Source organism: Asparagus officinalis, chromosome 7 (genome assembly GCF_001876935.1).
Source record: "Asparagus officinalis chromosome 7, Aspof.V1, whole genome shotgun sequence".
Taxonomy (NCBI): domain Eukaryota; kingdom Viridiplantae; phylum Streptophyta; class Magnoliopsida; order Asparagales; family Asparagaceae; genus Asparagus; species Asparagus officinalis.
Genome location: NC_033800.1, coordinates 102,243,928 through 102,270,924, shown reverse-complemented (window position 1 = coordinate 102,270,924; position 26,997 = coordinate 102,243,928). Strand labels below are relative to the sequence as shown.

The 26,997-nt window shown below is 39.3% G+C and overlaps 1 protein-coding gene across 1 annotated transcript; it reads left to right on the top strand.

The window, feature by feature from the left end:
• LOC109847580 (WD-40 repeat-containing protein MSI3-like) lies at window positions 4,298–10,904 on the top strand (the record flags this gene model as incomplete). The annotated part of the gene is given in 6 exon segments (XM_020416811.1): window positions 4,298–4,384; window positions 4,387–4,608; window positions 5,259–5,402; window positions 7,429–7,553; window positions 9,117–9,212; window positions 10,450–10,904. Coding segments are annotated over 6 exon segments (906 nt in total), but the record flags the coding sequence as incomplete, so codon positions are not given.

Genomic DNA, 26,997 nt, shown 5'->3' with positions numbered 1-26,997 from the left:
GTTAGGTCCATAACCAAAATCTCCTTTCTATTTCTTCAATGAACGAGAGGTCCAGAAATTAAGCGATCAAACCTTCCTACAGTTAGGATCGTCTCAAAACTCCCACTCGATCAAACCTTCCTACAGTTAGGACCACAACCAAAATCCCTTCTTGATTCCTTCAATAAACGAGAAGTCCATTTTCAAATTAAGTGATCAAACCTATAAAAGTTAGGGTCGCCTCAGTTCCCCCCTCTCGGTCAAAACCGTAAAACGATTATGGCCAAACCCGGGATTCCTTTTCGATAAACGAAAAGCTCTCATCCTCTTTCCCCTTCGGTCAAACCTATAAAAGTTAGGACTGAAGTCGGAATTTCATTTTTAGATCAGGTAACCAATACTATAAAAGTTAGGGTTATCTGAATCTATTCGATTCTCGGAGTGGAGATCCCACTCTTAGTTTCACCTTGTTCGGATTCTCGAAGTGGAGATCCCACTTGGAGTTTCCTTCGTAACTGGAAATAGAATATAAAAATTCTTCCTTTCCAGTATCAGGTTCATCTTTATCCCAAGAGAAGACACCACCTTTTCAACTCTCATAATCCGTGTTTCACACGCACGGAGAATTTTATCCCGAATCCTAAGTAAGGATAAGCCAACGCCTAACATGTGTTGCAGGTTTAGTCTTTCACCGAGTGAAAAAGACACCAGAATCTAAGTCCGAGGAAGGTTATCTTGAAGCCTAAGTAGGGATAAGTCAGCGTCTAACACGCGTTGCCGGTTAGTCTTTTGTCGTAAAAAGGATAAAAACCCACATATTTGATATTGTGGCAGGTTGTTATTCATAACGCCAAAATCCGCGCCTTACACACGCAGGGAATTTTATCCCGAATCCTAAGAAGGGATAAGTAAACGTCTAACATGCGTTGCCAGTTTAGTCTTTCACCGATTGAAGATGACACCAGAATCCAAGTCTGGTGACTTTTATCCTGAAGCCTAAGTAGGGATAAGTCAATGCCTAACACGCATTACCGGGTAGTCTATTCCCATAAGAAAGATGAAGTCTACGTATTCAATATCGTAGCACTAAGAGAGTTAACTCTCTTAGCACAACGTCACATGCGAAACGAACTTAAACAATCTGCATGCTAGCCCGATTCAAACGATAATCAGTAAAGGCATGTCAAATCCATTGAAGACCGAGGATTTATCAAAAATCCTAAGTCAGCATCTAACACATGTTGCCGGGTAGTCTATTTCCGTGAGAAAGACGAAGTCTACATATTCAATATCGTAGCACTAAAAGAGTTAACTCTTTTCGCACAACGTTACGTGCAGAACGGGTTTAATCAATCTGCATGCTAGCCTAACTTAAACGGTAGTCGGTAAAGGCTATTCAAACCCGTTGATGGCTGAGAATTTACTAAAACTTCTGTAAATGCGAGCCATTAACGCATCAGCTCCATTAGTTGGTCTCGTGACTTGAGCATCCAACAACTTCAGAATAATATCCATACATACAGACGAATCAGCTTTAACAAGTTGGTCCTGCAGCCCCAGCATTTGGGACCGTCACGCTCCAACACCTTAAGAGCTTAAACTGTGTAAACCCAAGGTCAACGCATGTCGATGCAAAACCCAAGGTCAACGCGTTGCAATGAAAGTCAACGCATGTCGATGCAAAACCCAAGGTCAACGCGTTACAATAAAACTCAACACAGGACATCGCGTTATAGTAAAGGTCGATGCCGGTCAACACATCGATAATTTCGCCAAAATAAGGCAAAGGATTATTTCAGGGAGTTCAATCGAATTCAGACATGAATTTCAGACGAAGATGATTAGTTCAAAGTCAACTCAATGACACGAGCTAGATTCAGAAACTTACGCATCAACTTCAGTTTAAGATTTCGACAACGGTCAGACGATAAACGCATCGCCGGAAGAACTTCATCTATTCGATAAAAGACTGAATAGACTGAAGGTTGAAGAAGTCAAGAATTAAAGTAGTTCACAGGCCCCTCTACGAGATTGAGGAAAGGGCCTATCTTATCCAAAGCATTCCAGACTCCTCTATAAAAGAACAAGTCTGAAATTCTTTGGAGGGGGTATCTGTAGGAGTCAAAAATTGCCTATAGGTCCCCGAATACAGCTCGAGACAAAGAGAAGGTGATGAACGTCATTATCCAAGTCGAAGAGGATTATCCGAGTCAAAAAGGATTATCCGACACCGACAAGCGCATGAAGCGAATCGGCGAACCATCGATGACGCGACAACGAATCACCACAACGACAAACGCTAAGTGGCCCACACGCTCGTCAACCATCAGAATGGCAAACCAAGCGTCCCGTGCGCTCAAACCACCCTCATGTGGCCCGCACGCTCGTCAGTCAACACGCGCACGTCAGCCAACGCGCACACATCAGTCAACACGCGCACGTCAGTCAAGCGATCCGCGCGAGGAAGCGTACAAGTTAACAAAACGACGAAATACTCATAAACGACGCGTGCAAGTCAACAAGACGACCAAATACGCAAAACGGTGGAAAATACAAGTCCCGGAAAAGTCGGAAAAACACCAAAAAGTTCAGCAAAAAGCCAAACCCCCGCGCCTGCACGAGTCGAACCGCGCTGACCCGCGGCCGCGCCGTGCCCGTGCGGGTCGGACCGCGCCGACCCGCACCCCCCGCGGGTCAGCAGCGTTCGTCGCGTTGTTTCGACCCCCTGACGCGTTTTGACGGTTTTCAAAGCGGTTTTCGCAGGATTTATCGGTTTTAGGGGTTCCTAACTGACTTGATATTATCCACAAACGTGATTAGGCTGTTGTTAACTGAAGATAAGGCTAAATCACTCATTCTCATCTAAATAACCGCACCCGAGGCCTATAAATATCAGCCCAAGGCCTCCATTTTGCAGGGCGGAATTATTATCAAGAGGGAGACGTGCTGCCGAATTGAGGAGTCAAATGAGCACGAATTTCAGCAAGGGTTGACAGATCTTGGCGAGTTCTTCAGCATAAAGAAGGAGAGTTGGAGAGATTCGAAGCCCGCTTCCCCCATTTTCTTGAGATCAGGCTTGGTCTTGATCTCGAGAAGAGTGCTGATTTCGTTTGGTCGATCTCAGCGCTTCAAATCAAATACTTCCTCGGCGAAGGCGAAGCTCTGCCGAATTTTTCATCAACCGGATCCAGATCAAAGGTGGTCCACGGTATTGACATCCCCGGCACAGGCGAAGATCCCACGCAAAACAATAGGCGATAAACACTTGTTGCGTGTTGTTTGAACGAGAATTGTAACTTTTATTTTCATTGTGTAAAGGTCTTATAAAAAGACCGATCTTTTTGAACTTGTTGTAACGATCGGAGTTGTAATGAGTTATACAATAAAGAATACAATTTTCTACCCAAACAAAGCACATTACTAACAAGACATCCATTAGCCATGACGTGTAACTTGCATCCTACTTGCAGTAATCTTGGAGACAAACGTTGTAAGAAAATTAGTTGACGCGAGATGTAAGTCTAAAGTCATTTACCGAGGCGGTGGTTATTTACCTCTCAGGAATCAAGGTGATAGTTGTAAAATTCCACCGCCCCAGGATCCCCATCACAGAAACCCTCTTCGATAGTACTCCATGCAGGCTTTAAAAACCTAGCAGAAAACCCGCCAGGGCCTCGGCGCCCTGAAATGAAATCAGGCGCTGAGAACATAAAGATTTTAGGGGCCAATTCAAAATATGAAGATGTGGGGGGCTAGTTTGAAAATACGAAGGGGGGGGCCAGTAAGCAGTAAGCTAATACACGAAAACGCCCTCGGACTGAGACCGCTCCGAAGTTGTCTGACCTTTAAGGCCGCGCACGACAACACCAGCTCAGCAGCGGTTTATGCGCTTCCCGCCCTCCCTACCCTTTCGCCCAGACCCTGCCTCAATTTTTTGGCGGGAAAAAAGGGCGGGCCAAAAAAAAAGAAAAAAATGTCTCAGCCCTCGCGACATCCGCCGACGCCCGCCGAATCGGCGGCGCAATGGCGGCTGAGGAGTTACGAGTGTGGAAGAAGAACACCCCTTACCTCTACGACTTATCGTCCTCAGCACGCGCCTCGCAAGGGCCCTCCCTCACCGTCGACTGGGTCCCCGCCCTCCTCCACCACGTCGGCGCGCACGCTAGCCGGCCGCGCAACCCCACGCGCCTCCTTCCCTGGGGCCCAGCACTCCCGACTCCTCCCCCAACTTCGCTCATGCTTGGCCGGCGTCTGCCTTCCCCTCCCGCTCCCTCCGACTCCATCCTCCCCTCCCCGGCCGCTCGGCCCAGCAGCGTAAACCATCGACCGCAGGGCCCCGCATACCGGCGAGGTCAACCGGGCCCGCCACATGCCGCAGAAGCCCAACTTGGTCGCGACGAAGACCTGGCGGTCGCGGAGGTGCACGTGTTTGATCTGGGGAAGGAGGAGAAGGGGATCGGTGGGCCGGAGGCGGTGCTGAGAGGGCACGAGATGGAGGGGTACGGGGTTGATTGGAGCACGGTGAAGGAGGGGTGGCTGATAAGTGGGGGTTATGATTCGAAGATTTGCTTTTGGGATGTTGGGGGTTGTGGAGGAGGGAGGGTTCTGGATGCTCGCCAGGTGTTCGAGGTAATGCCTGTGTCAAATTCTATCTCATGTTACCCTCGTTGTATTCAGGGGGTAAAAAAAATGAAGTTTAGGTAATATTTCAAGAGAAAGCTGCCATTTTTCGTTGTTTAACAATTTTATCAAGATACGGGGCTCCTACATGACTCTTTCTGTGCTTCGATGGGTAATTTTTGGAAATACTTGTTGCTAATTTGATTGTTATGAACTGATTTCCCTATACTTTCTTTCTTTAATGAATATAGTTACATTTTGCTCACGTGTTATACCCTAAGCTTCATCCTATTATTTTATTAGCGCTCTTCACACCAATAAATCCATTAAGTTGCTTCAAGTTCGACCTCCAAATTTGTAAAAAATTATAATAACAAGCCTGCTTAGAGCATATACTAAGATTTGGGGGGGTTGTAACTGAAAACTGTGGAAACTTTTGGTGCTAATTAAGCAAATAGAATAAAATTTAGGGTCTAATATGAGGAAACCCTTGTTTTCAATGGATATAGAATGCATTTCATATTGATGTGGAGCAATATGTGCTTACCTTTGGAGTGGAAAAGCTAAAACGCTGCCCCCCACCCCATATCTAGGTTGGGTCTCTCTTGCAATTAACAACCGAATATTCGTTACATTGCATGAACTCTTTTGTGTTGTAGGCTCACACGGCTGCAGTCGAGGATGTTGCATGGCACTTGGAAAATGAGAAAATTTTTGCTTCTGTTGGAGATGATCATATGTTGATGATATGGGACTTGCGCACATCAAAGCCACAACATTCAATTCAAGCACATGAAGACGAGGTAAAGTGCATATTTCTGCTAAGTCCGTTTTGTGTATGTTTGTCTCAATGAAATAAATGTCACATTAGTTCATTCCTACTTTTTCCATTACTGTATTTCTTTTAATTATGCTCTTATACACATCATATTTTTTGTGAACTTGTTAAAATCTGAATGTGGTCTTGATAATACTGGTAGTTCCCGTACTATCGATGTGATAAACATCCTTAATTGCCTTTCACAAAATTTATAGTGGATTCAGATCTAATGAAACAAAAATATTTTTCTGCAGCTCTATTTTTATCATTGTCATCTTATCTTCTTTAAGCACTTTGTCCTTTGTTGTTTCTGGACAAGAACATTTTCCATCCATTTTTAGGATCGCATGTTTCAATTATTCTGCTCATTACATTCCAGTCTCCAGTATATTGGAAAAATAGTGATATTTGAGTGACCTGTTGTGCAGTGAGTAAACATTACACCTAAAATCAAGGAAAAACTCATGAAAGCAAAGTGTTTAGTTGACTATGCTTGTGAACACGAAACAATAGTATTTATTTTTTGCAATCACATGAAATTAGTTATTCATTATCAATAAATCCGTTAACAGATATGAACAAGAATATAACTATTTACTTGTTTAGCTTATGAACCTTAACAATATTCAAGCTCGATATTATATTAAAGTTTGTTGCATATTTTTGTATGTTTAATTAGCATTCATTCATACGCTAAATAGAATATTAACCACAATATCTTGTTCCTATGAATTGATCTATTTATGTATATATAATTCCATATTTAAGAAGGTCCATCCTTTGCGAACAAAACAAAACTTTGATGAGGTTAAAAGATTTATTGTCTTGATTCAGAGAGAGATATCTGAGAGGGAGGGAGACTTGTGTGTTAATTGGTTTGTGGAGAGGGAGAGTGAGTGTGGGATGTCAGATTGGTAGAAGGGTAGATGGTAAGCCATAAGGAGGAAGTGTAAGTGTGGAATGAAGTGTAGGAGAAAGAGAGTGATTATAGCATATAAGAGGCATGGGAAATGCTAGGAGGCAATAATTTAGAAATGTTGAGTGTGGGTGTGAAAGGAATTGACATGTGGATAGGCTTCACTGGGCAATTGGCTTAATTAAACTAGTTAGCAAATAATCCACTTTGTTAAGAATTAATCTTATACTTTAAGAAAGAAAGTGGGGACTAGATCTACATACGGAAAATTTTAGTTGTTTAGTTCATGATTTTGATTTAATTTTCAGAAAAATCTCCCAGGAGACTCCTTGAGGTTGAGGATGCTGCCATTCTCATCTCCATGATAATTGCAATTAAAATTTTGGCCCATTACAATAACACCCTCTCCTTTTCAATTAGTAGTTGAACTTAGTGATTATATCAACATGTGTATAGGATTGACTTATCATTCCTTCGGACGTGAAAGGTTTTTGGTAGGATGATTTTATCATTCTTCAGCCTGACAGATTTTATGTTTATATTGATGAGAAGACAAACACAAACTTTTTATGGGCTATACTTGCAACACAAACTTATTTTTTCAATCCGAGCAACGATACTATCAAATAGGGAGTATTGTCATTGAAAAGAAACGTTAACCCAAATTGAGCATATGATAAAATCATGGAGGGATTCATTGGTAAAGTAAGCTTTGAGGTATTGGAGTTCTCATGTTCAAGATTAGGCTATGACCTTTGTAAAAAAGGAGTCATCTTCTCACCATTTGACTAGATAAATAAAGTTGAGATGTATTAAAATTGAATGTAGAAGAATAAAGTAATGGGCTTGAAAACCAGCAGATTTCTTAAGTACTATGATAACTATTCTTAGTCAATCCCCTCCGTAAAAGTTATAATGGAGTTTAGGTTTAGTGTGGAAACAATATTACCATGCTGTTCTTAAGTGATATGATGTATGCTCTGCTAATTTATTCACTTGAATTACCCTTCATATCAGTTTCAGATTGGGTCTGTACAACTTGTTTCTCTTACACTATTAATATAATGCCTTACAACTGAATCTTTCTTTCCAGGTCAACAGTCTGTCCTTTAATCATTTCAATGACTGTATTTTGGCAACGGGATCTGCAGACTCAACAGTTAACTTGTTTGACTTGCGAAAGCTGACAACAAGTTTGCATACATTTTCTAGCCACAGGTATGTATTTCTTTATATCCTACTCTGTACAAATTAATTGATATCACAATTATCTTTATTTTCTCTAGAAGCATGGATACATTTTGTTTCATTATAGCCAAAACATGGTTTTTTAGGTCCATCATTTCTCCGACTTGTTTTTTCCATTTCATTTGATTAAGATTTAGAGCCCACTTTTTTTTAATATTGCTTTTTTAAGATTGGGTCTGAAGAGGAGTACTTTCTTAAGTAATTACAAGGACTTTAGATGGAACAAGGTGAACAACATAGTTCTAATAGATAGTAAGAGTGTCGCTAGCTATTAAGTTCGCTCGTTGTCTGTACAAGCATAGACTATGTTCAATTATGGTATTTTATTTTTAAAACCAACTTGTCTGCCACATGTAGATGCATGGCATGCTCATTGCAGTGGGCAGAAAGTATTTGTTACCCTTTCTGAAGATGATGTTGATGCAGGTTACAGAAAGTTATCCAACTTTGATAGGTCAAACTTTCTTCAGTAAATATGAGGACTTTGATTGCTGAAAGAGTCATAAATGCTTTAAAACTAAGCCTTTGTGAGTTTTTTCTGATGCCAAATATATGGTAATGCAAGCACTTACAAGGCAATGTGAGTATACATGTGAAAGGGTTGTCTAACAGCACATTAGAAACTAGTTTTCAAATATATGATATACAGAAACTAGAGAGATCATTACTTGCACATCGGTTTATAGTCCTGTTTCATTGAGAAAACTCGTTGAACCTTACGGAGATCGAAATTTCCATGTCATTTGTGATTTTTATTGTAGAGTATATACATATATATATACATATATATATATACATATATATATACATATGTATATATATGTTGCTTTGAGAATACCGTTGAACCTTATTGAGATCAAATTTTAAAACCATTTGTAAATTGTATTGTAGAGTTTATATTTATATACCAGCATATGAGGTATTGTTATATTTGAGAAATCAAAGCATCCCATTTGCCATTTAGCTTGTCTATGCAAAATGTATTATTTGTGTTTTGTCGATACGAGATATATTATCTGTGCTTTTGATTGTTCAACAGTCAACACTTAGTGATTGTGGTGGATAATTCCCTGTGCGTGCATACTAGGATCTGCAATGCCCTTCACATTCATTGTCTGTTTTGCCTTCTGTTAGACATTACAAAGCCTGCAATATTGTATTTGGTTAGGATACCTTCTTTTTTCCAGCAAAAAATTGACTTGGCATCGATTCCCTATCCATCACATTGTTCTAACCCAACAAGTGCTTAAATCTGGAAATTTGTAGTTGCATGACTTGCGTCAAAGGATCCCTTATCAATTTTCCTCCTGAAATTGCTAACTGGCAGGAAAATATATCATATTCATTACCTGATGTCCATTTTATTATTAATTATCATCATGCATTTGTTTGCTAGAAAATTGCATATCCACTATTTTTGCTAGTTCAATTAGTTTGAACCAAGCTGGTTTTCCTTTTCTCTCACCTGCCAATCTTTCTTGGAAGTAAAGTTGAATGCAGTATGAAATACATCTAATTGAGTTTTTTCTGCAGCGGGCCAGTATTTCAAGTTGAATGGAGCCCTGATTATGAAACTGTTTTGGCCTCCTCTTCTGCTGATAAACGGCTGATGATTTGGGATCTTTGCAGGTATGCGACGCATGGTAGTGAAGTTCAGTTACATTCTTATATGGTCCTTCAATACAGATAAACTTCTACATGCTCATTTGATCTGAAACGACTAATCCTGCACATGCAAGAAATGATATAATAACTTAAATTGTACAAGATACCAAATATTTTCCTTTATAATAGTTCAAAATTTTTCTCACATAGTATTTTATTTTTATCGGTTTTGTGAAGCACAAGGAATAATAGCCTCTGGAATATATATGCACTTGAGATAATGCAAAATTGTTGAGCAACTGTAAATACGACAATATGTGCATAAATGAAAGAGTTGACCCGTTGGTGCCTGATCTAGGGAGGTTGGTAATTCAGCACTTGGGCTGTATTTAACAAAGAATGGCATGACTATATGAGTTTCATACTGGAGTTTTGTTCTGTTAAATCTTAAACAAAGTCCCTTTGCCTTCAAAGGGCGATGACAAGTCCTTCGCTTAGCACAACTAAGTGAGTTTCTTACTAGACTTTTTGTTCTGTCAAATCCTAAATAAAATTCCTTTGCGGATGGTGCAACTCCTTGAGCTTAATTAATTAAACAATTCTTATGACTGCCATAGCTTTGATGTCATAGTTGGTATATACCAAGAGCAGTAGATTGTTTTAAATAGTTAGAAACCACATTGAATATTGATTTTATTTACTCTTGTGTGTGCTCTTTCTTTCTTTCCTAGATCTTTTCTTTCAATAATCAGATTCTCAGGAGCTCTTATTCATAATGCAGATCACTTCTCTTCCTGCTAGGTTATGACCCCTTATAATAATCTATAGATCTCTAAATAAATTAAATTTGGTGACAATTTGAAAGAAACTCTTGAGCGTCGTAGTTAATTTGTTTGCATGTTCTGTTTAGATAAGGAGGGAACAACTAGTTTCAACCCATATCTAAGGTTTTGGGTGAGTTGTTCATTTCTTTTTGGTTTTTTAATAGTTTTATTAAAAAGCCTTCTGAAACGAGTTATGAAAATCAAAATTTTGTCTGAAACCGAGCGTATTAACTCAAAAAAATCAACACGACAATTTGATGATGGTAGTTTGTGAAAATTTTGTAGCACTTCCCTGTTTTATTCAGTGCAAAGGTCTGGTACTATGTAATGGAATTTCTCGTGCAAACTGATGCCATGTTCTTTATTTTTTGTAAGATTTATGTTCCAATATCAGAATAAATTGCAAGTTCTAATTTTGTTTTGAAATCAATATGCAGGATTGGCGATGAGCAATCAGAAGAAGATGCTGAGGATGGACCCCCGGAGCTTCTTTTTGTTCATGGAGGTCACACCTCCAAGATCTCCGAATTCTCATGGAACCCTAACGAGCCCTGGGTAATAGCTAGTGTTGCGGAGGATAATATTCTCCAAGTATGGCAGGTGGCTGAAAGCATTTACCGGGATGACTACAGCTTAGAAACCGATGGCGATATTTATGCGGCCACCTAGATCTTTATGGGAACCACTCTACTGAGCTTGCAGACCATTTGCGGAGTGTAGTTTTACAGAACTATGGATTTAGTGTGGAGGACAGGACGTAGGTTTATGGACTTGTTTGTAAGCTAATAGTGATGATATGAACTTATTGTGAGCGCAGTTTCAAGTCGGGGATCAAGAATTGATATGATATGTTGCTGGGGTTTCAAGTTTTGGTGCCCCATCTTTTTTCCTTAAAAACAGTCAAAAAAATCGCATGTGCGTGGAAGAGAAAAGCAGGCAGAGGAGTTATTGTCATGTTAAAACGTCCCTTACGCCGAAAATCCCCCCCAAGTTTTCTTGGTGGCAAATAGTTTCATTTTCACCTCCCATAGGTCAAAAGATTCCAGCAGAGGATTTGATCCGTTAAGGTGATCTATGACGATGTTTATCATTATATAACTAGTGCGTTTAGTTTTCCGAGCATCTGTCATGTGTGTAAGGAGTAGTGAAGCATTTGTCATATGTAGGAAGTGAAAAACACCAAAAAAAACACCAAAAAAAACACCAAAAGTAGCAAGAGTAGATTATAGGAGGCATGGTTCTATTGGTTAAGGATACATATACTGATGTTTCAAGGTGCTCAACTTGCAGCTCTCTAAACAATTACATTTATATGGTGGTTTGAGAAAAGAGTTAAAATATAAGTTAATTGAAGACATCGTATTAAATAATTACAGTCTGTCCTAGCCTCCAAAAAGAATGTGCGGTCAATGTATATGTTGTGTTGATCAAAAAAAAAATGTATATGTTGTGAAACATGTGAGTAGGGTCCACCTTCACGTGAAGATAGAGAACTTTTGTAATCGGTTAAAGAGAAACCGTGTGAAGAGGTGAGGTAAGATCCAGCGGATCTTTTGTGAGGTGAGGTAAGATTCAGGGGATCTTTTGTGAGGCCATTGTAATAGCCTTTTCCGCGTGGGTTTTTTTTTCTATAAATACCGATGCAATTTCTCCCCTAGGGTTTTGTGCGGAGGCAGAGGGGAGAAAATCAAGTGCAGGCGGCTGATTGGGGCGTGAGTACTTGGTGGCTGCGGGAGCAAAAACAGGGGCGGCTACTGTGTGCAAAAGAAAAAAACTGAGTTTTCTTTTGAGTTTTGTGTAGTTGTTCTAGGGTTTTGTGCTCCTCTTTTGAAAGTGATATTTGTGTGAGAGAGAGTGATTGTTTGGGGGTTTAGATTGAGTGATTGTAAACCCTAATTGTATCTCTCCCTCTAATAGTAGATCTCCCCCTCCTTGTCCCGTGGACGTAGGCAGTTTGCCGAACCACGTAAAATTGGTTGTTTGAGTTTGTGGCCATTGTAATAGTTTTTAGGATCCCTCGACGCGCAGTCCTAGAGCTGACGAGAAGAAGATCAAATATCCCACTTTGATGGGATATTAGGCTTTCAGATTCTTGTTCCCTTTGAGAAACAAGAATTCTTATCGATCTTTCTCTCTTATTGTGCATCTGAAACTCTGCCGAAATTTACGCTGCGCACAACAAGTGGTATCAGAGATCGGGCTACGCTTGGGCTATTTGGAGGATGGATTATGGAGATGCGAGGTTTTGGATGCGCTGAACGCGCAGAATTTGGAGGATACCTTGGAGTTAGATGGCAAGCCAGATGAGATTGAAGAGAAGGTTTGGAAAAAGATGAATCGAACGGCGTGTGGTGTGATTAGGTCTTGTTTGACTCAAGATCTAAAATATGATGTGATGAATGAGACTTCTGCGAAGAAGATTTGGGAGATTCTCGAAAGCAAGTATTTGACCAAGAGTGTGGAAAATCGCTTGCATTTGAAGAGGAGACTTTATCGTTTCCAGTTGAAGAAGGGAACCTCCATTAGAGATCACATGAACCACTACACAAAGCTTCTTGCGGATTTGGCGAATGTGGATGTCAAGATTGAAGATGAGGACAAGGCGTTGCTGTTATTGAGTTCCTTGCCCGACGAGGAATATGAGACCTTCGTCCTTACTCTGATTAATGGGAAGGCATCACTTTCGTATAGTGAGGTCACTGCTGCATTGGTGAATTATCAGCTTCGGAAGAAGGATAAGGAGAATTCGACTGAGTCGGTAGCAGAGGCGTTGGTCACAAGAGGGAAGGGTCCAAACCGAAAGAATTGGAAGTCACAGTCTAGAATTGGAAAAGATCAGTGTGTTTGGTGCAAGGAGACTGGTCATTGGAAGAAAGACTGCCCAAAGCTCGACGAATGGATAAAGAATAAGCAGAAGGGAAAAGGGAAGCAACCATCATCAGAAGCAAACATCGTATCGGATGGTAATAATTCTGACTCTTCTATTTATTCGCTTTCTATCAGTCCTACAGATAGCTATTCGGAGGAATCTGAATGGATGTTGGATAGTGGTGCGACCTATCATGTGTGCCCTAGAAGGGAATGGTTCTCCAGTTTGAGAAGCTGGTGGATAGTGGTGTGGTGTACATGGCTGATAACCGTGCATGCCATATCCTTGGGATAGGAAGAATTCGCATAAAGATGTTTGACGGGACTGTTAGAGAGTTAAACGATGTGAGATATGTTCATTCTTTGAGGAAGAACTTGATCTCGATTGGAGCTTTGGTTGGAGAGGGTCTGAAGGTTCGTGTTGAGGACATGGTTCTCGAGATTGCGAGAGACTCTCGTATTTTGATGAAGGGCGTCAGGAGAAATAACCTGTATTACTTGACTGGAGGTATAGTGGCAGGTGGAGAGCTGACGACTTCTGTTGATTCGACTAGACTGCGGCATTTGGGGCTTGGCCATTCCAGTATTGATTCCTCGCATAGATTGAAAGAGGGTGCAAAGACCTGCAGTTTGAAGTCCAGTGAACATGTTGATGTGAGCAAGAAGACCGAGGTGAAGTGTGGCACCTCTATTCACCGTGCTAAGGGTCGTTCTGGAGGAGTTCACGTGGATGTTTGGGGGCCTTCCAAGGGGGCATCATTGGGAGGTAATAGGCGTTTGGTTTCCTTTGTTGGTGACTGTTCTAGGCGTGTTTGGGTTGCAACCAAATCCCCTTTGGAGAAAGTCCTAGTAGTATCCAACAGATTGAAGAAGTGTGTGATAGACAGAAAGGTGAAGGTACTCCATTCTGGTGGGAGGTACAAGATGGACCTATTTCTGTATTGGAGCCGAGCTCACGGCATTGCGAGACACTTCGTTAGAAAGGAAATCGTGGGGCAACTAGATAGAGTGACAAATTCGGAGAACCGTGCCTTGCTGGAGGATGATCGGTGTTTGTTGTCAAGTAATGGTCTGCAGAAGAGTTTCTGGACAGAGGCTTCGACAAATTTGGGTCATCCTATTAAAGAGTTGTCAACTGCTGTGATTGGAGGTAAAACTCTATTGGAAGATTGGTCTGGTAGTGTCACTTTGGTTGAGGCTTCGATGAGGAAGCCAATTGACTCTCAGCAGGTGGAGAGTTTTGGACAGACCTTAGATGTATCGCAGCGGGTGGAGATTGATGCTACTCCACATTGGGTGGGGATTTTCCCACATACTCCAGGTCATTCTACATTAGTTGGGATTCCAGCTGAGGTGACACAGCGTGGAAGTCATTTGGACTCGGATGCAGATGATGAATTGGGTTTTGATTCGAGTGCAGTTGATAGATGCAGTTTGGATATGACCATTGGTTCACCTCAGGTGGAGGTGTTTGAGGCCATTGGAGGTGCTATCAGCCGCAGAGTTGATGATATTGGAGAAGGATTACGAACTCTTCTATTGTTTTGAGGTCGTTCGCGGCCATTTGGGTGAACTACGTAAGGCTTGATTCATTGGGCAAGAGGATACGTAGGCAGTCTTTATGATGCAGCCGAGTTGGATTATTTGATGGGGGTGAGATCGATTTGGTGAGTTGATACTGACATTTGGAGAGTGTTTGCATTCTCATTTAGGTTCTCGACTTATTATGGATTGAGTCTGTTATCGTGAATTGTTTCACGGTGTACTGGACACAACAAGTGAGACATTTGGTTTGGTCGGTGTCGGCTCAGTTTTGGAAAAACTTTGCCGAGGTGGAGAATTGTGAAACATGTGAGTGGGGTCCACCTTCACGTGAAGATAGAGAACTTTTGTAATCGGTTAAAGAGAAACCGTGTGAAGAGGTGAGGTAAGATCCAGCGGATCTTTTGTGAGGTGAGGTAAGATTCAGGGGATCTTTTGTGAGGCCATTGTAATAGCCTTTTCCGCGTGGGTTTTTTTTTCTATAAATACCGATGCAATTTCTCCCCTAGGGTTTTGTGCGGAGGCAGAGGGGAGAAAATCAAGTGTAGGCGGCTGATTGGGGCGTGAGTACTTGGTGGCTGCGGGAGCAAAAACAGGGGCGGCTACTGTGTGCAAAAGAAAAAAACTGAGTTTTCTTTTGAGTTTTGTGTAGTTGTTCTAGGGTTTTGTGCTCCTCTTTTGAAAGTGATATTTGTGTGAGAGAGAGTGATCGTTTGGGGGTTTAGATTGAGTGATTGTAAACCCTAATTGTATCTCTCCCTCTAATAGTAGATCTCCCCCTCCTTGCCCCGTGGACGTAGGCAGTTTGCCAAACCACGTAAAATTGGTTGTTTGAGTTTGTGGCAATTGTAATAGTTTTTAGGATCCCTCGACGCGCAGTCCTAGAGCTGACGAGAGGAAGAGCAAATATCCCACTTTGATAGGATATTAGGCTTTCAGATTCTTATTCCCTTTGAGAAACAAGAATTCTTATCGATCTTTCTCTCTTATTGTGCACCAGAAACTCTGCCAAAATTTTCGCTGCGCACAACATATGTTAGTTAAGAGTTTTCATATGAAAATTACCCTTAACTTTTATCCAAATTAATATCTACAGTGGTCGGATTCAGAATTTTTAAAAAGTGGTGTCACTATATCATTAGTAATTTAGAAATTTACAACTGTTTCCAACGAGCTCTCAGATTTTAAAAAAAGTATATAATTTCATCAACTTTTATCCAAATTAATATCTTCAGTGGCGGATCCATAATATTTTTAGAAAGTGGTGTCAATATATCATTAGTAATTTAGACATTTACAACTGTTTCCAACTAGTTCTTAGATTTTGAGAAAAGTACATAATTACATCGTTAGTAACCCCATCAGATGCATCTTTATCAAATTATGATTATAAGGTTTATAAGGGTCTTTTTGAAGATATGATCTTCTTAATGCATCCTAATCATTTGGATAACTTTTAATTTTTGGTCGCTCTCCAGGATCAACCGGAGGAGCATTCAAGTCAACTCTTGCAGAGGAATTTTGAGCATTGACATTAGAACTAGAGCCATCTTTAAAATATGATCATTCTATATAAAAGCACATTTGATTATTTATTTATACATAAACCACATTTAAAGTTTTTTTTGTGCAATCCACTACCTTGACTCACTTTTAAGTCAAGTTTTTTCAGTTTTGTTTTAGTAATTAGTTGTCAAATACCAAATATATTAGAGAGAGAGTCATCCTTAATTGAAATTAGGTGGGGTTAATCTACATCTATATCTATCTATATATACTACATATAAAAAAAGAGGATTGAGGTTCTAAAACTTTTGATTGCCCTTTTAACCCCTCTCAAAATTGATCATTCCAACTTTACTTTAATTATTTTATTTATTTAATTTATCTCAAAGTCTCATTCAATGAGTCTTAAATTAAATTAAGCTAATTACAAATCATCGTAATAATAAGATTTAATTAATTTCTTACCCTCTTAAAAATTCCAAAACTTATTTAATTAAATGCATATGTTATGGATCCAATCAACTAACCACTCTTTTCTTAACCTCTTTTTCATCTCTACATTATACACTATGGCCATCCATTCTCTCCTGTTCAATTTGTAGTTCTTGATTTGTGTTTTGTCTCTTGAATCCTTAAAAAAGAGAAGGATAATAGATTATATTCAGATTATTATTTGAAAGTCTTGATATTTATAAAGACCATGTATAAATTTGATTTGGGAACCAAAGATTATTTTCAATGTTTCTTGTCCTTTTGATTTTCTTACCTCTATTAAGCATCTTTTATGTTCTTTCGTTAATAATTATGTTGAATCATCAAACTTTGTTTATCTTCTTTTTGATTAATCACCAATAAATTCTTTGTTCCTATCAACTTTAGGATGCAAAGATTAACTAATAAAACATATTGGCTATCTATGTTCTATTCATTGAGCAAATCAGAATACGCAAACCTATATATGATATATTTGATTGAATTGTTAAAAAGTTTTGATTTCTTATATGAAATCCAGATTAATTTGTCTCTTGATTGAGATTCTCTATTGGATTAAAAAAATTGATTTATACAATTCCATGAATTGAGCTATTAAAACAATATCTTTATATCGGTTTGTGATTCCATCTTGCTATTATAGATTTTGTAATTTTGCATATAATAACAATTTTTGCTATTCCAACAAGATGCTAGACATTTAACATTAATTTTTTATTTTAATGGCCTTTGTAACTTTTGTGCATGATATATCTAGAATCAATATACCATAAGTAAATATTATACCATAAGTACATACTTAAGAATCAATAATGTAGGATATATTATTTACTAATAATTTTTAAACCAAGTATGCCATGTGCAATGCACGTGTGGCATAGTAGTGACCCAAAAAAAGTTAATGAAATGTGGGTCCAGGTGGTCGATTGAAAAAAATAAGGATGGTTTATGCATAAACTAAAAATCAAAAGTGGCTTTTGTAGAAGGACCCTACTTTAAAACCGTTGTTTTCATAAAAAAACACTTTAATTCTAGTGAGTATAGGTGATTGCTGAAGTACATGTAAGTGAGGGACTTGTGAAATACATATATGTGTCGACCTAGATAGTTTCGGGAGTTAAACTTTGCTAGTATTTGTGGGTCATTGGATGGGTGGTCTATTGACTATCTACTTTTTGGAGGAAATTTTCTTATTGGTGGGTCTATTGGAAGGGTGTTCTACCATTTCTTGAGCAAAGGGGTTCAATTGACCCTACTTTGCTCTATGCACATCCGCCATGGAATACTTACCATGTTTACATGTTTGCAATGCCACACCTTTTTCACTATTCAGCTTAATAAATTTCTAAAACAACTATTTTACCCATGCCCATCTTCTCCTTTCTCCACCTCCTTCCCTTCCCTCTCCCCCTTCTTGTCCTCCTCCATCTCCTCCCTTTCCTCCTCTCCTCCCCCTCCACCAATGCCCCTTTACACTAACGGCCCACTCCACTCTCCTATCATCTCGTCCACCTCTAGGTTTTCTACAAACTCTAACTCATTCCCTCTTTTCCTTCCCTTCCACCAATGGTCCCCTTCACCTCCCTCCCTCTCCCCCCTCCTCCTCCGTCCTTATGAGGACGACATGGAGGAGGAGAGGGGAGGGAAGTGAGGATGTGGAGAGGAGAAGATGAATGAGGATGAAAGGGGCATTTTAGAATTTGTTTAGCTTAGTAGTAAAAAATGTGACATTGCAAATATGTAAGCAAATGTAGGTGATTTTGATTGAAAGAAAATAAAGGTGGTAAGTATAAATTTGGACAAAAGCTAATATGATTTTTATGTAAAAATCATATTAGTTATTTGTTTAATATTATATAATATCACACGAACTAATTTTTGTACTACATTATATGCTTAAATTGAATAATGACTTTATCTATCTAGCATTGATGTTGTCAATATTAGTTTAGACCGCCATTTATTGAGGGTGACTCGAAGACTGCCATTGTTGTTGTTCGCAATAACATAAAGATGGTTGTAACTAGGATATTGTTGCAAATATTAATGAGGAGTTGGAGAAGAATTGGGAAATTTGACTATTATACGTCTTCAGAGAGGGGATAGATGTGCAAATGTTATGTCTAAAGAAGCATTGACTCAAGCTCCTTGATTTGCAGTCTGCAATTGCATCTCGAGTTTCTTAAACCAATTTCAGTGAGTGATATTATAGAGATCTCATTGACCAGATTTATGTAATTTTTTTTCTATTTTTCGGGCTTAGGCCAAAAACTGAATTCAGACCTAAAAGTAACATTTTTAGCATTGAAGAAAATTTTAAAATAAACTCATTCATAATTTTAATCCTAAAAATTGACCGTATCCAAACTTATTTACTAAAATCGACCCACGTTCTCGCCACGTTAGTTTCATGGCCAAAAAGTGGGTCGTTTTATAAAAAATCACAATCCTAATTACTCGGGATTGCCATCCTCAACTAATTAGGACCTCCCTCCAGCCCTCTCATGGTTAGGCCACTAAATAAGTCGGGGTTCGAAACTACGACTAATTTTGTCAGGGTTCCCAACACCGACTGTTTGACAGAGCCTGTGCCACCCCTCATAAAAATGGTCGGGGTTGGGAATCCCGACCATTTGGCAGAGACCCTCCAGCCTACACTTTGTTAGAAAATCTCATCTCCTGCTACTACATATCAATCCACATATATATATAATTATTACATCTATAACAAATCTTTAACAAAAAATAACATTCAATTCACTTACTAAAAGTCCAACCATAATCAAGTCACAGTAGCATTTCAAACATAAACATCATAGTATTTCAAACATAAACATCGTATAAAGTATATCGAAATTTGATAAATATTTAGAACTCCCTTTCCTCTTGCTCTCCCTCTCCCTCTCCCTCTGCCTCTTCTTCCTCTCCCCTTCCCCGTTCACCTTCAACACGAGCTTAGATGATCTTAACGTCTGGTTGTGTGTGAACTTGTGAGCGCATGGCATCCTCGTCGACTTGAACCTGCTGTGAACATCCAGCTTGAGCTTGCTGTGAGCCTCCAGCTTCATCATGTGTACAACTTGAGCCTGCTCTCGTATGTCCTCGGACCCGTCGATGCTCGTACCCTATGATTCATTCCTCACGTCCATCATGATTCGTATTACGCGTCCTTCTAAGAGCGGACTGAATCTTTCCTATGATGCAAACAAACACGTTCCTCTCCCTTTGCTCGGTAGTCGATCTCAATGCATCATATGCAGTAGAAGCAACCTCATTGAGTTCTTGTACCTATAAGATAAAAATAAAAGAAGATTATTAGCAAGTGGATGATAATAAAATAATAATCACAAAATAAATTGTATATTTTGCAAATACACTTACCAACTCTCTCTCAACTGGACCTCTCGGGATGTACTCCTTAGGTGCTTTGTTCTCCTAAAAATATCCATCGGTGAGTAATCACCCAATACCACCATAAGTACACATCTAGTTCTGGTGCATCAGCCCTCTCCATCACTACAACATCCTCCCTCAACTCCCAATTCTCAATGTAAGCATAACGAATTATCATCTAATTTTGATGATGTGCTCCTTTTCAGGGATTTCGCTCTATTCTTTCTACATGATCTGAAATATGTTGTTTTAATCCAAATTATCGAAGCACACGGTCAGGCAAGTGCATTTTGACAATCTTAAAATATATAATTGGTACTCGAGCATGCCATATATCTTCACCATCTCTGCAAATATCTGGTAGTGAAGCTAAAACCAGTTCATAGGGCATCCACTTGACCTATAAAGAAGATTATGTAAATTTACATATCAGTAACAAATAGTGTATTGATTGAATATATTTAGATATTATGATTTTATACCTGTTCATCCTCCATTTGATCAAGCTCGTTCTTGTAAAAGTTTTCGTGACCCTTTGGGGAGGTTTGCCAAGATCTAGAAACATTCCATCTATTTGATATACAAAGGGTTAGTATAGATGTTTGTGGGAAAATTGGAAGAATAATTGCGAGAAATGTATTTGATTTTATTCTCTCTAACTGATTTAGATAAAGAATGATTTACAATTCTCTCAAAGTAATCTCTCTCTAACAGGCTTAGAAAAAGAAATTACAAATATTCTCAATCGGAATCCCGATTTACAAAAGAGAATATGATCGACGAAGATCCTCCCCTTTGTTTAAAACTGGGTTCTTCACGGTAGCGATGAGATGTCTCCCTCGATGTTCGTATGGAATTTGCTTATCATTGACGATCCGAACGTCTCACTTCACTAGAATGGTTGATGGAACTTGCGTGGCAAGTATAAAAAGAACTCTTAACGAGTTATATAACTCAGTGTGAGTTTTTTTAAACTTTGTGAAAGAGTTGATTTGAAACCGAAAATTCGGTTAGTAAGCAAAGATCTAAGCTCCAAGATCTCTGTTGCTGATGATGAAAACTCTCTAAGGATGAATGTGTTGGCTTTCTTGTTTTGATGATGGTTTAACAAATAATTTACATCTAATATTGTTTGTCTAGTGTTTGTATTTTGTTATTTATTATAGACAAATAATACGTTGGAGGATGGATGGAATTGAGCATTCACGATCATATCAAATGGAGATTAGCGCAATTGTGGAGTGAAGCATATGCAATTCAAATTGAAGATCCAAGTTCTAGCTTCAACCGCAAGTGTACCAAGTTGAGCTACATCGAAGATTAATCAAGCTTGGGTATATTTAGTTTAGGTTTTATATTATGTGTGTTAGTACTTTAAGCTCAATCATATATACACACACATATTTGGTTTTAAGTTTGGTTTATGGATTTAACAATCATTGTATACATATTTTATTAAGTCTATAAAATTATTTTATAGGGTTTCAAAACATTGTTTATGTCAAAACATCAAATTTCATATGTTCACATTTTTATGTTTTGGACTATTTTGCAAAATGATGATATTTTTTATTTGGGAGGTCCTTTCTAAAAACCAATTTTTGTAGCATGTGTATTATCATGTCTACAATCATTTTCCAAGGTTTTATATTTTTTGGAATTTATTTGATACTTTTAAACATGATTTTAAATCAGAAAAACTGTTTTTAAACTATCACTTTCATATATCAGTTTGTGGTCGACCGTCACGGTCGATCGCGCCTTTGTTTTTAACCTGCGGAGCCAACAGCAACTTTCGCGGTCGACTGTCATGGTCGACCGTCAGCTCGAAAATTCCCACGGTCGACCGCCACGGTCGACCGTCAAAGTTTCTGGAATTTTCTGAGCCTCGAAAGTGGCTTGCGGTCGACTGCGAAATTTTCATGGTCGACCGCCGTTCACTCCAACGGCTAGTTTTGATACATAATCAGATTTTTGATTCTTGTGTTTTTTGGTCTTTTCCTTTGGGGTTTTGGCTGAGATTTTGGGAGGCTATATATACCCCCTTGCTCTCATCTTTCATAATCAACCAAGAAGTTTTTAAAACAAAAGTTTAATAAAGGTTTAAGCTTGGTTAGTTTATTTTAAGTTTGGGGTTTTACAAAGAGGAGCTTACATCAGTTGTTGAAGAGTTCATCTTCAATATTTCATCATCCTCTCTTTGTGTTTATAGAGAAGTTTCCTTAACTCTATTTCCTAGTATTTTTACTATTTTATTCCATATCAATTTTATTGCTAGTTCTTCTTGAGTTTAGTCTTATTTATTCTCATTATTTACACACACCCACTTGAGCTTATTGTATTTTCATACTTAGTATAATTTGGGTTGTGGGGAGTTGTAACAATTAAGAGTGAGCTACATTGAGTTCTCATCTATTGTAGAGAACATATTTGTTGTTATATTGTTAGTGTTGTAAAGTTTTCGATGAGCTAGAAAACCGAGTGTGAGGTGTAGACGTTGATCGGTGAGCGTTGAAAACCAACATTGTGAGAGTGTGAGTTGTGAAGTTTTCAATGAACTAGAAAACCGAGTGTGAGGTGTGGACATTGATCGGTGAGCATTGAAAACCGACATTGTGAGGTATAAACGTTATTCGGATGAGCGTAGAAAACCCGGTTGTGATAGTGGTTTTTTCCCCGGGAGTGGGGTGCGGAGACGTAGGACGGAAGGTTCGAACTCCGTGATCATATCGTGTGTTTGAGTTTGCTTTGGCGTACTTCTCTTATGTTTATATTTCTTGTCGCCATTGTCCATTGCTCATTATTTATACCATCCACTATTTTATTTGTGTTTATTTTACCCTTGTGTTAATTATATATCATTGCATATATCTCATAGTATATCTCATTGCTAGGATATTTATCTTTGTTCATATTGATTATTCTTGCTTGTAACATTTTGTATATCTCTCTTGCAAGAATAATTTTTTAATAAGTTTTAATTGGCATAAAATCGGATTAGATTAGCATAAGATCCTAATCACCCCCTATAGGGTCTAACAGAATGTCGATCTCATTTTAGATTTTTGATCTCCAAAAGATTCCCTGAACTCAGATGAGTTTTTTTTAGCATTTATAGGGGTTTTAGGGGTGTAACCGCCCCTAAAATATCTCCTTAATGGGGTGTAACCGACCCCATTTCATGGAAAACAGTTTTGAAACCGTTCAAGGGTTTAAGGGGTGTAATCGCCCCCTAAAATCTCTCCATAATGGGGTTTAACCGACCATATTAAGTGGAGATACGGTTTTGAAACCGTTCAGGTTATGTTTGAACCAATCAAACACTGAAAGTGGCATTCTGGGCCTGAACTCTGCGTTTTAGACCTGAAACACAGAGTTAGGCATGTGCTTGAGGCTGAAAACGCCGTATTCGCACAACATTGTGAATCTAAAATGCAGAAATGAACTCTGTGTTTTAGAATTTAAAGAGATAGTTGACTTTTAATCTCTTTTATTAGGGCATTAGCAGATATCATCATTTTGTAATCTCCACCTTAGCTCCTTAAAATGTGGGAGTCGTTAAATTGTAACTCCCGTAGTTGTCTGTAAAGACTGCTAAATCAGACTTTCCATTGATTATCGTGAAGGTTGTCGAGTTATAACTTTCTAGACCTACGTGAAAATCTTCTAATTGTAGCATTCATTTGTTGATTTGATTGTGGAATTGTTATTATGAAAATCATCAAATTGTAACTGTTATTATTGGTGTTTGATGGGGATCAACTATCTTTAGTGATTTTTAGACAACCTACAATAGATTGAAATAAATGTATAAAATTATATGTAATCATATCTATTACAAACTAATATACATGCATCCTAATAAAATCTGGCCATCGATAGGACGGATCTCCCTCAAATCTGGTGCTCCTAAATGCCATCGCTCCTATGACCATATTTGCAACAAAGTGAGGCAACCTTTGAATTCCTTATTTTGCACGAATGCCACTTTTGTCATCTCCCTGTAGAGATAAGCTAACACTGCACTCCCCCAGGATAACTCTCCACACTCCTCAACATCCTCAAGAAGTGGCAACCATCTAACATGCATCGAATTCTTAGTGGAATCTAGAAATAGAATGGTACTGGTCATATGGAGTATATACGCACGGATATAACTCTTGACTATCTCATCATTTGCATCGATCAGTACATTCATATCATTATTTCGTAATCACTTGAGCTAGATCTTACCATCTTTCATATTAGGAGCTTGATCCAGCAATCGTTCACACACTCCTATCCAGTTAAAGTCATTGGTACCCGTAACAACATCTCTTTTATCCACTTTAAGGCCAAGTAAAACCCTAACATCCTGTAGAGTAATAGTCGATTCTCCTTGATGCATGTGAAATGTATTTGTCTCGAGCCTCTATCTTTCAATCAATGCCGTCAAGAGAGGACAATCGAGTCTTACCTATTTTATTTGTGAACATTCAAAAAACTGCTTGACGAATATAATATTGGACCCATGGATCCGTCAAATCCCAACTCCAATGTGCACGAGTATGATCAACAATAGTAATACTCAGAGCATGCGTATATTAAACAGTGTAAATGTTCAGTAATAGTAAGAACATTGAAAATTTGAAATGATTAAAAATAATAAAAATGTAATTTACCTTCCCAGAGTCTATCTTTGCGGATCGGTGTCGATCTTGGTCATAAAGGATCTCATATGTCAATGGACCCGCCTCCATACTGTAAATATCTGCACACATGAAGATAAAATGTGTCAGTATTATGACGTATGATAAATTAGAATTAGAAGTAAATTACAAAATTTATATATACGCATTGACTTACAAAGAAAGTAGAATAAAATTATAAATTAAATAAATTGTACCCATTAATTGCTATCTATTTGGATTGGTAGGTGTAGGCATCTAAAAATACCTATAGGTTTCTGCACACAGCTCAAGATAAAGAGGAGATGATGAACGTCATTATCCGAGTCAAAGAGGATTATCTGACGTCGACAAGCGCATGAAGTGAGTCGATAAACCGTATGAAACAACGGAACAACAAAATAACGAAGATATGATCCGATCGGGAGTTACATTTCGCTCACAAAAGATGAAACGTCCCTCGTGTCTCATTCACCCCATGTATGATTCACCCATAGGAGATTGTAGAGATCTTCGTTAGCTTTCCTACGCATTTTAAATCACGTAATTCCGAGTTCAGACGATGAAAATACAGCAAAAATGACCGTGGCGTGCTTGACCAGTGCCCGAGCTTTAGCGCAGACACATCACGTGTCTCGGCCAAGGCCGAGACAGTGCAAGTGTCTCGGTCAAGGCCGAGACAGTTGGACTATCCCCTGGCCTAAAAACGCTGTTTCGAAGCTGTTTCACCCGTTAACCGACTGGATTTTACTCCAACTGATCTGAAGCTATCCTAGAACATGATAAAGTAGTTATAACTAAAAATAAGAGGGAATCGGCCATTCTTATCTGAAAACAGAGCTCCCGAAGCCTATAAATACAGCCCTAGGGTCTTTATTTGTACAGATATGGAATTCTCGAGCCTTGGCGAAGCCCTACTGAATTGGAGACTAAAGAGCCATGAATTTCAGAGAGGAGGAGGAGGAGATCTCAGCGAATTCTTTGGCATAAAAAAGGAGAGTTTGACAGATCTGCAGCTCCGTTCTTCTCTTGAGATCGCACCATTGCTGTGATATCGAGAAGAGTGGTTATCTCGCTGTTGCCGAGATAATTGCTTTGGTTTCTTGACTCTTTCGCGAGTCAACAAAATCTGCACTTTGAGCTGATTGCTTGGTGGTCCACGGATTAACCCCGGCATAGGCAAAGATCCTACGCAAACAGCGGGTGATAAACGTCCATTGTGTTTGTTTTAACGAGAGTTGTAATTTTTCTTTTTCATTGTGTAGGAGTCTTATAAAAAGACTATCTTTTTGTTTTCATTGTAACGACTGAAGTTATAATGAATACCTTAATGAAGAAACTAACTTTTAACCAAAACAAGCTGGTGACCACAATGGGAGCCAACAGCCTTATCGCCAAGGCTGTCGTGCCGTAGCCGACGATCAAGATCCCCGTGGCTGAAGAGGTCGAATACGAGTTCGACCAACAGAAGTTCGAGGAGTACATCTCCTCCTCCTCCTCTAGATCCACCTCTCCTTACAAGTGCAGGAAGGTATCCTCCTCCCGGAAGTTCCACCGGTCTTCAGATTTGAAGACCCAAGAAGGCAATATCCCCGCTGTAGCTGCTACAGTTGCACCTCGCAACGACCCGCCGGCGTTCGATGAAGCCAAAGCCGCAGATCCGGACATCGCTTCCATTAAGGAGTTGATTGCTGAAGGCACACCAACCTTATCGAAGAGGGCTCGTCAGAGGCGCCGCTAACGTCTCGCCCGCCAATTTGCTAAGGCTTTGGAGCAAGTGGATGGGCTCTGCTGCCAAACGGATCTGAAGTCCAGGAGACGCTAAGTGGCTAAACCATCACCACAACAAGCTTTAGGATTCTTCTCCAAATCACCTACTAACGAATGGATTCGTGTCAAACAGAACCGTTCCACTCTGGAGGAGCGCATTTAGAAGCGCCACACACTTCTTACGCACGCCCAAATCCTTTATGAAATGCACAAGAAATACAGAAAGAAGAGACGGTTAATAAACCGCCCAAGTATAAATGGGTTTGGATGCCAAAGGTCAAATCAGTGCCTAAGACAAAAGCAGACGAAGTTACTATTTAGCCTTCGTCAACTTCAGATCCCGCTCCTCCTACTCCCGCACCTTCGATGAAGCCCTATGGCAGCGTGGGTCTCTCTAAATTCAAAATTCTATAAAAGGATCGCCTGGGTCCTCTATATGAAGATCGAGGCAAAACTCTTGTCAAAGAACGCTTAGGACTGGTGAACAAATACCGAGCAACTCTTCAGGCTAGGGGTCGTACACGACCTCCTAACAAGACTGTTCCTGTAACCGTCCGCTTAGGGGTACATATAGAAGGTCAGGAGCCTGTTAGGGTTTCACCCTCATAAAGGTGTGATTCCAAACACGTGACTTCTGCAAATGCTAACAGGACGTTGCTTATTCAGAAGAAAATGTGTATGGCAGAAAACAACGTTATACATGATAAATAACCAATAGGTTGCTCCGGCCACAACATCGACGAGTTG